Source organism: Puma concolor, chromosome F2 (genome assembly GCF_028749965.1).
Source record: "Puma concolor isolate L17-30 chromosome F2, mPumCon1.1.hap2, whole genome shotgun sequence".
Classification (NCBI taxonomy): Eukaryota; Metazoa; Chordata; class Mammalia; order Carnivora; family Felidae; genus Puma; species Puma concolor.
This window is the reverse complement of record NC_141684.1, coordinates 1,886,289-1,898,521: the sequence shown is the minus strand read 5'-3', so window position 1 is coordinate 1,898,521 and position 12,233 is coordinate 1,886,289. Positions and strand designations below refer to the sequence as shown.

At 67.8% G+C, this 12,233-nt stretch overlaps 1 protein-coding gene across 10 annotated transcripts in view; it reads left to right on the top strand.

The window, feature by feature from the left end:
* Nucleotides 1–12,233, top strand: part of ADGRB1 (adhesion G protein-coupled receptor B1) — a 79,742-nt gene that overhangs the window by 18,952 nt on the left and 48,557 nt on the right. For 9 of the 10 annotated variants that reach the window (XM_086695469.1, XM_086695468.1, XM_086695467.1 and 6 more), the window contains exons 3-13: nucleotides 4,556–4,717; nucleotides 6,000–6,110; nucleotides 6,554–6,718; nucleotides 7,323–7,487; nucleotides 8,000–8,164; nucleotides 8,443–8,607; nucleotides 8,806–8,907; nucleotides 10,136–10,242; nucleotides 10,453–10,647; nucleotides 10,800–10,868; nucleotides 11,522–11,630. In XM_086695469.1, coding sequence (XP_086551595.1) covers nucleotides 4,556–4,717; nucleotides 6,000–6,110; nucleotides 6,554–6,718; nucleotides 7,323–7,487; nucleotides 8,000–8,164; nucleotides 8,443–8,607; nucleotides 8,806–8,907; nucleotides 10,136–10,242; nucleotides 10,453–10,647; nucleotides 10,800–10,868; nucleotides 11,522–11,630 — 1,515 coding nt within the window. The remainder of the gene's footprint in view (nucleotides 1–4,555; nucleotides 4,718–5,999; nucleotides 6,111–6,553; nucleotides 6,719–7,322; nucleotides 7,488–7,999; nucleotides 8,165–8,442; nucleotides 8,608–8,805; nucleotides 8,908–10,135; nucleotides 10,243–10,452; nucleotides 10,648–10,799; nucleotides 10,869–11,521; nucleotides 11,631–12,233) is intronic. The other variant, XM_086695465.1, reaches the window with a different exon arrangement.

Here is a 12,233-nt window from a genome sequence, read left to right as displayed (position 1 = left end):
CCCTCGCATGGGGAGCTGTGGGCCCCACTGGAGGATCAGTTCAGTGTCGGGCCGTGTGGGGTGAGGGGCCGGTGGACGGGGGTTGGGTTGGGGAGGGGCATCAGAGAGCTGTCTTGTCCCCTGTGGCCCCCATTTGCACATCCACGCGAGGGTCGGACAGGAGGAGCCTGGGTGCCCCTGGATAGGCCCTAACTTGGTAGGGGGGGGGGGCAGGGGCCTCCCAGGGAGCTGGACTGCGCGGTGGGCCCCTGGGGAGCCCTGCAGGTGCAACTGGCAGGGGCTGACCCCACGTGCCGGACTGGGGAGCCCTCTGCTGGAGGAGACGGGAAGTACACGGGCCGCCTGCCTGGGGAACCCGGAAGTCTGTGCGGCCCAGCTGGGGGAGCGCCCCCATCCCCAGCCGAGACTGGGGAGACCACAGCCTCCAGGCTGGGGCACCGGGGTGGGAAGGAGGCCGGGAGCCCCCTCGCCGGCCCTCTCTCCTGGGTGGCCAGGCTGCCTGGCGGCCATTAATTGGCCCCATTCATCCTTTAATGAGATGGAAATGAGGCTTTGAGACAGAGGGGCATTGAGTGGGGAAGAATGGGGGCTTCTTTCCGCGCCTGGAGGGGCAGCCCACCCCCCCAGCCTTGCCCACTCCTCCGCTGCCCCTGGAAGCCCACTCAGCCCAGGAACGCCGTGGCCACCCAGCACTGAGGGGCCAGGAGTGCTTGCCCGGGGACTCCTGTCACGGACATGTTCGCTCAACAAACATCGTCGGCCGTGTGTGGGGACCCACGTTAAAAATAAAAATGACAACAAAAATAGCAGCTTCCATGTCCTGAGTGTTCATTAGCGGTGAGGGTATGGCCAAGGTTGGGGACCAGTGTGTGACGGGGACCAGGTCTCAAACGTGATGGGGGAGCAGGGATCCTGTGCCCGGGATCACAAGTTAATCTGTCATGAGGATCAAGGCTCAGTGTGTGATCAGGGCCAGGAATCAGTGTGGGACCAGGATCAGAGCTAGACCTGGGGCCAGTCTGTCCTCTGAGCCGGTGGCCCCCCCCTCCCCAGCCTCTCCCGGTGCGCCCCCTCCTCCTCACCCCCTCTCCCCCCATCCTCACCACCTGGGTCACCAAGGTAACCAGCCCTGAAATAGTGGGTGCTTTGGCAGCTGAGGCCTAACCTGAGTCTATCCTGAAAGACTGAGCTCTGCAGCAGTTGCCATGGGAACCGAGTGGCATCCTCCAATTAGCCTGGCTTGGACACCCTCTCTCTCCCACCCACTGCCAGTTTCCACGTCACTCAGGCTTCCTTGTGGGGGCTGGGCTGGGGCAGCCAGGAGGGACAGGCAGGACACGCCCCCTGACCCTGTGACCAGGCCCGGCTCCCTGAACTCCAGCGCTCTCTGTTCCTTTGGGTCCGCGGTTCGGGACGGGATGGCTTCAGCAGGTGACAGCACTGAGGCCTGGAGCCTTGGGTTGGGGCTCGTGGTCAGTCCTGGCAGGCGGCCTTCATCTGGAGGCACAGGGGGGCTTTTGGAGGCTGATTATGGGCTCAGTTCCGGCCCCTCTCCTGGTCCAGGGAGGTAGCTTGGCCTCCTCGTCCGGCCCGCCCAGCGGCAGGGGCGTGAGGCTGCCGAGACCCCCGCGTGCGGGCCAGATGTCCGGGCAGCCTCCGCCGTCCGACCTGAGCCGCTCACCCGCGTGCCTGCGGAGGCCATGCTGGGGGCTCCCCACTCCTCTCCCAGGGCCCTCCAGCCCCACCTCTCTGGAGTCCTCGCAGATTTGCAGTTTGAGAGGAAGTGGCATTGAGGTACTATCCTCCGTATTTATGGTTCTTACCCAGCACTTGAGACCCTGGCTCCGTCCACCTTCCGAGGCTCAGGCTCCCTCCAGGCAGACCCTCCGGCGGTGGCCTCGCCCTAGCCCCCCGGCAGCCCAGACCGTCCCTCTTTGAGCCTCGGTTTCCTCCGCCGTAAATGGGCTGCAAGTTGCTTCCCGGCTGGGCTGGGATTCAAGGCTCCTTGAGCTGAGGCACCTGTCATAGACAGAGCCCACGGGGCAGGGGAGGGGCAGAGGCAGGGGCAGAGTTCCCCGCCCAGGAGGTCCGTCCCCTGGGGGGAACTGGCCACAGTAGCTGGGGGAGGAGCAACCTTTCTTGCAGGGTCCAACAGCCTGGCTCAATTCCCATTTGTCTCTTCCTCGCTGGGGGGACGCTGGGGGGCGCGGGCACCTCTCCACTTCTGCTGGGCCTTGGTTTTCGCATATGAACAAGACCCACGAGGTGTCCCTTGTGGGAATTCAGTGACTGATGAGAGCATCTGTCCCAGACCCCAAGAAGGGGCTCAAACCAGGCCCCTCTGCCCCCTAGGGCAAGTCACCACGAAAAACGCAGCCCTGCACCCACCGTGTGGCCCTGGAGAGCGCCTTCCTAGGCCCCCCACAGCACATCTGGGAGCCCCGTGTTACGGTGTTATAAGCCCCAGCGACCAGGGTCCGCGCCTGCCCGCTGAGGGGCAGTGGCTAAGGTCTGAGCCAGCCCCTGGGGCTTGGTCCCTGTGGTCTGGATGCATTAGCTGACCTGCTTTCCCCTTCCATCCAGCACCGACATGCCCGCGTGCCCTGGAGGACAAGAGGCTTAACCGCTGTGTGCCCTTGGCAGGCGTGTCCTGCCTCTCTGGGCCCAGGGGGACGCGGTGCCCTCAGGCCTGTGCCTCCCATGTGTTTGCCCCTGGCTCCCCCTGCTGGTCGGTTCCCACTCCAGGCACACAGACCACGAGGAGGTGGCCGGCACCTTAAAAGTGGCCGTCTAGGGAACGGATCGGCACCCGACAAGTTTGCTACAAATCAAAGTGGGTTCTCGGGTCAACTCTGACCCCAGCGACTGCCCACTCCCTCCCTCTCCGAGCCCTTGTGGGCCATTTATCTTCAGGCACTCAGTTCTGGGAAGTAGCCCCCCTACTGTCCTCAGATGAGATGCATGAGGCCAGGGTGGGATGGACTGGACCATCCCGGGGTCAGCCGGGGGGGAGGGGGGGGGGGGGGGCGGGGCGCCGCATAAACCTGGTCTTTCCACTCCCGCCCCGCCCTGAGCCCCTGTTCTGGGGCCCGTCCTCCGGGGTCTCCCGCAGGCCTCATTCTCTCCCCATGTGGCAGGGCCTACTTCCCCAAGCCACAGATAAATCCAGACTCCAAGAGGCACCTGGGGCCCTTCTGACAGGCCAAGTGTGACCTGCCCTTGGCCAGCCCAACTGCCCTGCTCTAGCCTCAGGCAAGCAGGCAGGGTGGGGCGGGGCAGCGGCCCAGCCCGAGTGCGGGTTCCGGTGCTGGGCTTTGGCAGTGTCCTCTCCCTGGCCACTTCGTAAGTGGGTGTGAGGTCAGGGTGCCCGCCCACAGGAGGTGCTTGGGGAAGCTGGTTACCCTTATTGAAGGTGCTCTGATCCTGCTTCGCTGAGGGTGAGGGGGCCCTGGCGCCCCTGAGGACAAACAAGATGGCGGTGGCCACAGTCCAGTGCAGTGGGGGCGTCTGGGCCCCTTAAGCATGGCCTTTGGACAGAAGCAGCCCCCTCCTCAGCCCACCAATGCAGCCTCCACACTCTGCCCGCCCCTCAGCGGCCCCCAGTGCTTGGAGGCTCTCCTGCCCAGTGCCCTTAGCCACTAGGGCCACCAGGGGGCTCAGCCCCGCAGGGAAATGAGGTCCTGAGTTTTGTGGGGGACAGGGCGAAGATGAAGGAGGCTCATGACGGGGGCTGAAAGGGGGCGGCTGGGGTCGGAGCAGGGGGTAGCTGGAGGGGTGTGGAGGCCTTTGTCCCCAGGGTCCCTCAGCAGCCAGAGGCCAGCCAGGTCAGGTCTGGGGAAGGCTTGCCCCAGTGCGGCCACCAGCTATGGGACGTTGGTCTCCTCTGGTGTCCCTGCGCGGGGTGAGGGAAAGAGCACACAGGTCGTGGCCAGGGGTGGGGGCCTCAGGGAACACTGTACTGAGGACCATGGGGAGGGATCCAACAGGGCTTGAAGATGTGTGTCCAGGAAGGAGGGCCCCTGCTGCCCTAGGGCCTATCACCAGAAGCTTATAAGGCAGCCATTGGGGTGGGCAGGGGTGTCATTCATTCATTCATTCATTCATTCTTCAGACGCCCCTGGGGCTCCAGCTCTGTGTCCAGCCCCTACACTGGGGACCTGGGTTCAAAGCCAGTAGAGACCCTGGCACAGGTACCTGAACACAGAGAGCTGGAGAGCAGAGGCCTGGCACCCCAGAGGGACACCAGGCCCCCAAGGCCATCCCCCCAGAGCAGACCCTTACCCCAGCACCTCTGCCCCTCCCTGTCCCTGCCTGCCTCTGCTTCACAGGCCATGATGGCCTGTCTAGGCCTGCACTCGCCTCCTAGCCCTGCCTCCACAGCCGGGGACTTGCTGGCTTCATACCTGCGGGTCTTCCGTGCCGGGGGAGGGCAGGGGGTGTTGGCCTGTGCCCAAGGTTCCCGCCCAGCAGACACTCCCAGAGGTCACTCCCTGAAAGACACCCCAGCCCTTTGTCCCACCCCTGGCCCTGACCCCCGCCCTCTGATTCCTCCCAGGTGGTTGGAAGCTGTGGTCCCTTTGGGGCGAGTGCACGCGGGACTGCGGGGGAGGCCTGCAGACGCGGACGCGCACCTGCCTGCCGGCTCCCGGCACCGAAGGCGGTGGCTGCGAGGGGGTGCTGGAGGAGGGCCGTCTGTGCAACCGCAAGGCCTGCGGCCGTGAGTGCGCGGACGCGCGGGCGGGTTGGGCTGGGTAGGCCGGGTGGAGGGAGGGGGCCCGCGGGGGGAGCAGGTGAGGTAGGAGACCGGGGCGGGGCCAGGTGAGAAAAGGGAGGGCCCTGGGGCGGGGCCCGGGGAGGGAGGGAGCCGGGGGCGGGGCTAGGAGAGAGGAAGGTGGGACCGGGGCGGGGCCAGGGGAGGGGAGGGGGACTCAGGGCGTGGCCAGGGGAGAAACCCGTGGAGGAGGGAGGAGCCAGGGGCGGGGCCAGGAGTAGGGAGGGAGTGGGTCCGGGACGGGGCCAGGGGACAGACGCGCGGGGGCGGGGGGGGGGGGGTGCCTGGGGAGGATCCTGGGGAGGAGGGAGGAGTCCGGGGCGGGGCCAAGGGAGAGGAGGGTGGAGACCGGGGCGGGGTGGGACCAGGTAGCGGAAACCCCCAGGGCAAGGTCGGGTGGGGGTGGGGGCTTGGCCTGAAAGAGGCGGGGCGGGGCCAGGAAGGTGGAGCCTAGCCAGGGGCGGGGCCGAGGCCCGGAGCAGGCAGGGCCAGGACCAGGGAGCTAAAGGCCCAGGAGGAGGGGTGGGACCTGCCCCGCCCCACCCCTCCCGGAGTTAGGCGGGAACTGGGTGGAGATTTCTTCGGATCCGAGCGGATTGGGAATTTTGGGGTGTTCCGGGAGGGCTGATTGTGGGGTTGCCCCTTTCTCCCCAACCCGAGGAGCCCTGGCCAGACCTGCTGGCCCCAGCCTGATCCTGACTACAGAATGAATTTCTGTAATAAGGCTCTAATGTCTTTATGCATATTTTAGTCGCTTCCATAACGTTAAATCAAGTTATAATGAGACTGTCATTTTTCGGGTGGTTTATTCCCTGACGAACCTTTCCTGGAGAGAGGAGCTCATCTCAAGAACCTGGGGAGGGCTCTGGGGTGTTGGGAGGCCAGGCCACGGGAGACAGGGGCGCTGGTGGGACGCTGAGCAGGAGAGGGCAGCAGCCGCTGGGACTAGCAGTCCTGCAGGTGGACCCCAGGGGGAAGAGAGGGAAGGGGTACAGGAAGGGGGAGAGGGGAGCCACAGGAAGGGGTCTCATGGTGACCGGACAGGGGCTGGTGTCAGGCCGGGGTTGTCCTGGCTCCAGCTTTCCCAAATGTCCAGTGGGGCCAAATAGCCCTGGTGTGGCAAGCCTGGCCAGGGACTGAGGGCCACAGGGCCCAGGGCGCCGCTCTCGCATTCTGGGGTCGGTGCTGCAGGCTGTGGCCTGGACACTGACCGGAGCCGCTCCTGCAGCAGCGGGTGGCACCAGCTCCCGGAGCCAGTCCCTGCGGTCCACGGATGCCCGGCGGCGCGAGGAGCTGGGGGATGAGCTGCAGCACTTCGGGTTCCCGTCCCCACAGACAGGTGAGCCGCGGGATGGGCCGTTTTAGTTGGACTAAGACACCTTAAAGTGGGGAAGGTTGGTTTCGGGGACTGGGTCTTTGGGCAGATACTGTATGTTATTAGTTGCTGCCAACTTTAAGTAATAACCTTGACAACTCACCATTAGGCCAACCTCTTGGGTGCCAGGCCCTTGTCGGCTTTCGGAGATTGGTGTGAGGCGAAGGGGTCTGTTTGGGGCTGGACCCCGCGGACCCAGAGAGGGCACGAGCCGCCCCCAGGGGCTTTCAGCCTTGTAGGGGAGACGGCGAGTCCCGCAGGTCAGTCCGGGTTGGAATCCCAGGGCCTTAGGAGCCTGGCTGCGGTGCCGGCTGCCCAGCGCGGCGGCCCTGCTCCCCGGGGGTCTGAGCGCAGCCTCAGCACAGAGGCAGCCGCAGGCCTGCGAGGATGTCGGTGTGGGCCCGCAGGCGACCCCGCGGCCGAGGAGTGGTCCCCGTGGAGCGTGTGCTCCAGCACCTGCGGCGAGGGCTGGCAGACCCGCACGCGCTTCTGCGTGTCCTCCTCCTACAGCACGCAGTGCAGCGGGCCTCTCCGCGAGCAGCGGCTGTGCAACAACTCGGCGGTGTGTCCAGGTGGGCCGGGGAGGGGGCGGGGCGGCGGGGGGGGTGGAGCAGCTGGGAGGGGGCGGGGCGGCGGGGGAGGAGCAGCTGGGAGGGGGCGGAGAGGAGGCGGGTCGGGGGGGAGGAGCAGCTGGGAGGGGCGGGGCTTAGGGGGAGGAGCAACTGGGAGGGGGCGGGGCGGCGGGGGAGGAGCAGCTGGGAGGGGGCGGGGCGGCGGGGGAGGAGCAACTGGGAGGGGGCGGGGCGGGTGGGAGGAGTAGCTGGGAGGGGGCGGGGCGGCGGGGGGAGGAGCAACTGGGAGGGGGCGGGGCGGCGGGGGGAGGAGCAGCTGGGAGGGGGCGGGGCGGGGCGGGGCGGGGGGAGGAGCAGTAGGAGGGGCGGGGAGGAGGCGGGGCGGGGGAGGAGCAGCTGGGAGGGGGCGGGGCGGGGCGGGGCGGGGGGAGGAGCAGCAGGAGGGGGCGGGGAGGAGGCGGGGCGGGGGAGGAGCAGCTGGGAGGGGCGGGGCGGCGGGGCGGCGGGGGGAGGAGCAGCTGGGAGGGGGCGGGGCGGCGGGGCAGCCGCGTCCCACCCGGGGCTGCTGAGCCCAGCGGCGGGCGCCCTCCGGTCCCCTCCGCAGTGCACGGCGCCTGGGATGAGTGGTCGCCTTGGAGCCTCTGCTCCAGCACCTGCGGCCGCGGCTTCCGGGACCGGACGCGCACCTGCCGGCCCCCCCAGTTTGGAGGCAACCCCTGTGAGGGCCCTGAGAAGCAAACCAAGTTCTGCAACATTGCCCTGTGTCCTGGTAGGTGAGAGAAGGGGGAGCTGGGCGGGGGGGGGGGGGGGGGGGGGGGCTGGGCAGCGGAGAAAAGGAAGTGGGGAAGGGCCCATTGGACCACTGGCGCAGGTCACAGGGCCGGGTCACGGGAGTCCAAGGCCAGCTCGCTGGGTTGCTAAGAGGTTGGAGACCCTAGGGGATTCTCACTCACGTGTCACAGGCGTTGGGATGGTGTCCCCCCCCGCCCCCACCCCGGTGGTCACGCTCATGCTCCAGGCTTCATGACGGTGTGGTGGGCCCCAGAGGTGTTCACACCTATGACCCAGAATGCGTGGTGGAGTGGTAGGCCCCTAGGGGTGTTCACACTTGTGCCCCAGGCTTGGTGTGGGCTGAGACCACGGGCGCATTCTTACCCGTGGCCCAGGCTGGGCGGTGGGGTGGCGGGCGGGCCCCGGAGTCACACCTGCGGCCCAGGCTGGACGTGGGGCCCTGGGTATTCACGCTGGCTTCCTGTCCCCTTCCTCCCCCGGGCCGGGCAGTGGACGGAAACTGGAACGAGTGGTCAAGCTGGAGCACCTGCTCTGCCAGCTGCTCCCAGGGCCGGCAGCAGCGCACCCGGGAGTGCAATGGGCCTTCCTACGGGGGCGCCGAGTGCCAGGGCCACTGGGTGGAAACTCGAGACTGCTTCCTGCAGCAGTGCCCAGGTCAGGGTCCCGCCCCGGGGCCTGCGGGTGGGGGCCCTGAAGGGCGTGAGCCACGGGGGTGTGGGGGTCCGTGGGACACGGGGGTGGCCGTGGGGACTGGTACACGGGAGGCGCTTGTGTTCCTCTGCGCCAAGCTGAGCTCCGGTTCCGCTCCCTCGGTCTCCATGTCTCTTCTCCTCATGGCTTCCTGCTGCTGGACCCCTGGTTCCCCGTGACTCCTGGACCTGTCCCCGCCCGGTCGCCACCTGTGTGCCCCCATGCCTGGCCGTGCCCCGCAGTGGATGGGAAGTGGCAGACCTGGGCATCGTGGGGCGGCTGCAGCGTGACGTGTGGGGGCGGCACGCAGCGACGGGAGCGCCTCTGCTCCGGTCCGTTCTTCGGGGGAGCGGCGTGCCAGGGCCCGCAGGATGAGTACCGGCAGTGCAGTGCCCAGCGGTGCCCTGGTGAGGGTCCTCCTGCCCTGCGGCGGGGCTCTGGGGGAGGGGCACCCCGGCGACTGGGTGGGCCTGGGGCTTCGCTTTGCCGGGAACAACCCCGGACGGCAGATGTTCTCGAGGGGTCTCGCCCTCCGCGAGCCTGCTGCCCGCTCACGGCCCCCCTCCCCGCGCCCTCCCGCACCCACTGCCTCCGGCCCCTGGCAGAACCCCACGAGATCTGTGACGAGGACAACTTCGGCACCGTGATCTGGAAGGAGACTCCGGCAGGAGAGGTGGCCGCGGTCCGGTGTCCCCGCAATGCCACAGGTGAGGGACTCCCGTCCCACCCTCAGAGATAGCACGCGAGGCCCTGAGAGGCCCCTGCAGGCCGTGCCCAGGCAGCTGCATTGGCACACGGAAGCCAGGACGGCCCGGCCAGGAGCCACGCCGCCGGCTGCGGTGTCCTGAGCGCTCACCCAGAGACGGCACCTGCACCCACTGCGCATCGTGCCCCTCGAAGGTGCCCAGTTATGGGTGGGAAACTGAGGCGCAAAGACGTTACCGCACTTGCCCTGGGCTTGCTGGGCCAATACGTGGGAAGCCGGCAGCCTTAACCCCCATGCGTTCTTGTGGAGGGTTTGGGGGGTGTGTGGAAAAGCGGGGTGTGCTCCTAGGGGAAGGGGCTTAGCGCCCTGAGGGGTTGGCGGTCTTTCCCCTCTTGTTTGAAGGAGCGCGGCACTTTGCGCACCCTTATGTGCTGTGTGACATTTAGGAAGTGCCGTGACCTCTCTGAGCCTCCCTTTTCTCTCTACAAGAGGAGGGTGTTTGGGGCTCTCCCTACAGGGCTGTCATACGCGAGCGGTAGAGGGGTCCACACGGGGTGGGGACAGCGGTGGAGGCGATGGTGGGGTCCCATTCCTGCTTTGTTTGCACGTTCCTGGTAGCCTATTGCAAATTCACAGAAGCAAAGAAAATACAGGTCCCGGGGGTGTGACCTCTGGCCTTTTGCCTGCCCCCATGACCTTGTTCCTGCTCGTGATCCCGCACCACGCTGTGGGACGGGGTCCCTTCCCACCCAGTGGCTCCTGCCAAGTGACAGGGTCGTGACAGTTCTTTGGGGCCATCACTGTTGGACACGCAGCCATGCCCAGGTCCCTGGCCGCTTCCTGGGAGTAAGTTCTGGGTCACAACTGATGCCAGGTGCCCCCTCAGTGTCGATGGGCCGTCAGGGCCTTCCGAGGCCTCTAGTGCTCTGTGGGTGACGCTGGGCAGGGACCCAGGCCGTTGGCTCTCCGGGGGCTCTGGGTTGGGGGGACTGCAGGAGAGCCCCCCCCCCCCGCTCCGCCCCGTGCACGTGGGGTCCCGGGCACCTGACTTCAGGAGCCGCTGCTACCTGTGTGGAAGGAAAGGAACAGGGAGGCCGGGCCGCGTGCTGGCCCTGCTCTCCGTGGAAGGCCGTGGGCGAGTCCCTGCTTCCGGGGCGGGAGGGGCGTGTGCCGGGGGGCCGCGGGTGGGACCCCTGCACCGGAGGCAGAGATGACCCACTTCTCTCCAGGCCTCATCCTGCGACGCTGTGAGCTGGACGAGGAAGGCATCGCCTACTGGGAGCCCCCCACCTACATCCGCTGCGTCTCCATCGACTACCGGAACATCCAGATGATGGTGAGGGTGGCCGCTGGGGTCTCCTGCCCTGGCCGGCACTCCGCTGCCCTTTAACCCCAGACGTGGCCCCGTGGCCCCCGTGGCTTCCCCGCGGACGCGAGTCAGCTGGGGCCACGGGCTGGGGGCTGCAGAGGGCCCGGGCGTGGGGGTCCTCGGTACCTGCCCGGGCGGATCCTGCAGACTCGCGGCACCCGCCCTCCATCTCCCCAGACCCGGGAGCACCTGGCGAAGGCTCAGCGTGGGCTGCCCGGGGAGGGGGTCTCCGAGGTCATCCAGACACTGGTGGAGATCTCCCAGGACGGGACCAGCTACAGCGGGGACCTCCTCTCCACCATCGACGTCCTGAGGAACATGACGGAGATCTTCCGGAGGGCGTACTACAGCCCCACCCCCGGGGATGCGCAGGTGGGGCCCCCGAGGGCAGCCCCGGGGAGGACAGGACGAAGGGGGAGTGGGCCCCGACCTGGCCCCCTGCAGAGCCCCGACCCCACTCGCGCGCCGAGCCACATTCTGGCGCTTTTTCTTGCCTCACTGGTCCTTCTTCCTCTTCTTTCCAGAACTTTGTGCAGATCATCAGCAACCTGCTGGCAGAGGAGAACCGGGACAAGTGGGAGGAGGCCCAGCTGGTACGGATGCCAGTCTGGGCCCCGCGGTCACGGCAGCAGGGTGGGCACGGCCGTGTCTCCTCCCTCCCTGGGGCCCGGGCTAGCGGGGCGGAGGGTGGTGGCCTGGGTTCCCGTCCCAGCACGGCCTCTGCACCGGCGTGACTTTGAGGAATCTGATTCCCGCCCAGCTTCTGTCTCCCCATCCGCCAGGGGACGGTAGCTCACCTCGTGGGCTCGGCGGCGGGCGTGGGAAAACGTGTGGGCCTCGTGGCACGAGTCAGGGCCACCGGGACAGGGTCAGCCTCCCTTCCTCCTGGACTGACCCCGGGACAGTAGTCAGCGCGGAGGCCGTGGGTGTCCGGGGACCCCTCCGGTCTCCGCGGGCTGGACCCCTGCCCGCCAACACGGCAGCCCCCTCCCCCGGGCTCAAGGTTCCGCTCCACAGAACGGTGCCGGTGCTCAGAGGTGCTGGGTGCTCAGACGCCCCGCTCTGCTTCCAGAGTCGGGTCCGGAGCGTCGGGGCGCCGGGAAAGGAGCACCGGGACCCCGGAGAGGGGGCCACCGATGCGGGAGCGGAGGGACGGGAGGGTGTGACCCGGGCCGGGCGCGGGGTGTTCCGGGACACCCTCATTTTGCTCTGGGCCCCCCGCCACCCCCCCCCCCCTGGTCCCCAGATGGGCCCCAACGCCAAGGAGCTCTTCCGGCTGGTGGAGGACTTCGTGGACGTCATCGGCTTCCGCATGAAGGACTTGCGGGACGCGTACCAGGTCACAGACAACCTGGGTGAGCCCCGGCCCTCCCGCCTGCGTCCCCTCGTCTACGGGGACGGGCCCGGCGGCCTCCCTGTGGCCCTCACGCAAGCGGCCCCGCGCCCCTGACCGCCTGAGGGGTATCAGGAGCTGTGCTCGCAGCCGCAGCCGTGCCCGTCGTCACCCCTCACGCCTCACACCTGCATACCTCACACCTGCACACCCCTACGCGTCTCACACCCCACACGCCTCACCCGTACGCGCCTCACACGCACGCGCCTCACACCCCACGCGCCTCACACGCACGCGCCTCATAGCCACACGCCCACACACCTTACGCACCCCAACTCCCATGCACCTCATATACCTACACACGCCATACTCCGTGTACTGCGCAGAGAGTGGGCCCCATCTGTCCCCACGTCCTCATAGAGGGAAGACGCCCTGGTCCCCAGAGTTGGCCCCACAGGTGAAGGAGGGCCCAGGCAGGTAGCCAGGCCTGGAGGGGCACAGGCGTGCGGGCAGGGGGCCCCATGTGAACAAAGGCACGGACGGAGGTGTGAACTGGCCGCGGGGGTGGGTGTCTGTCGGGGGACGGGCCCGGAGGTGGGCGAAGGCCCAGGCGTCCGGGCACCGT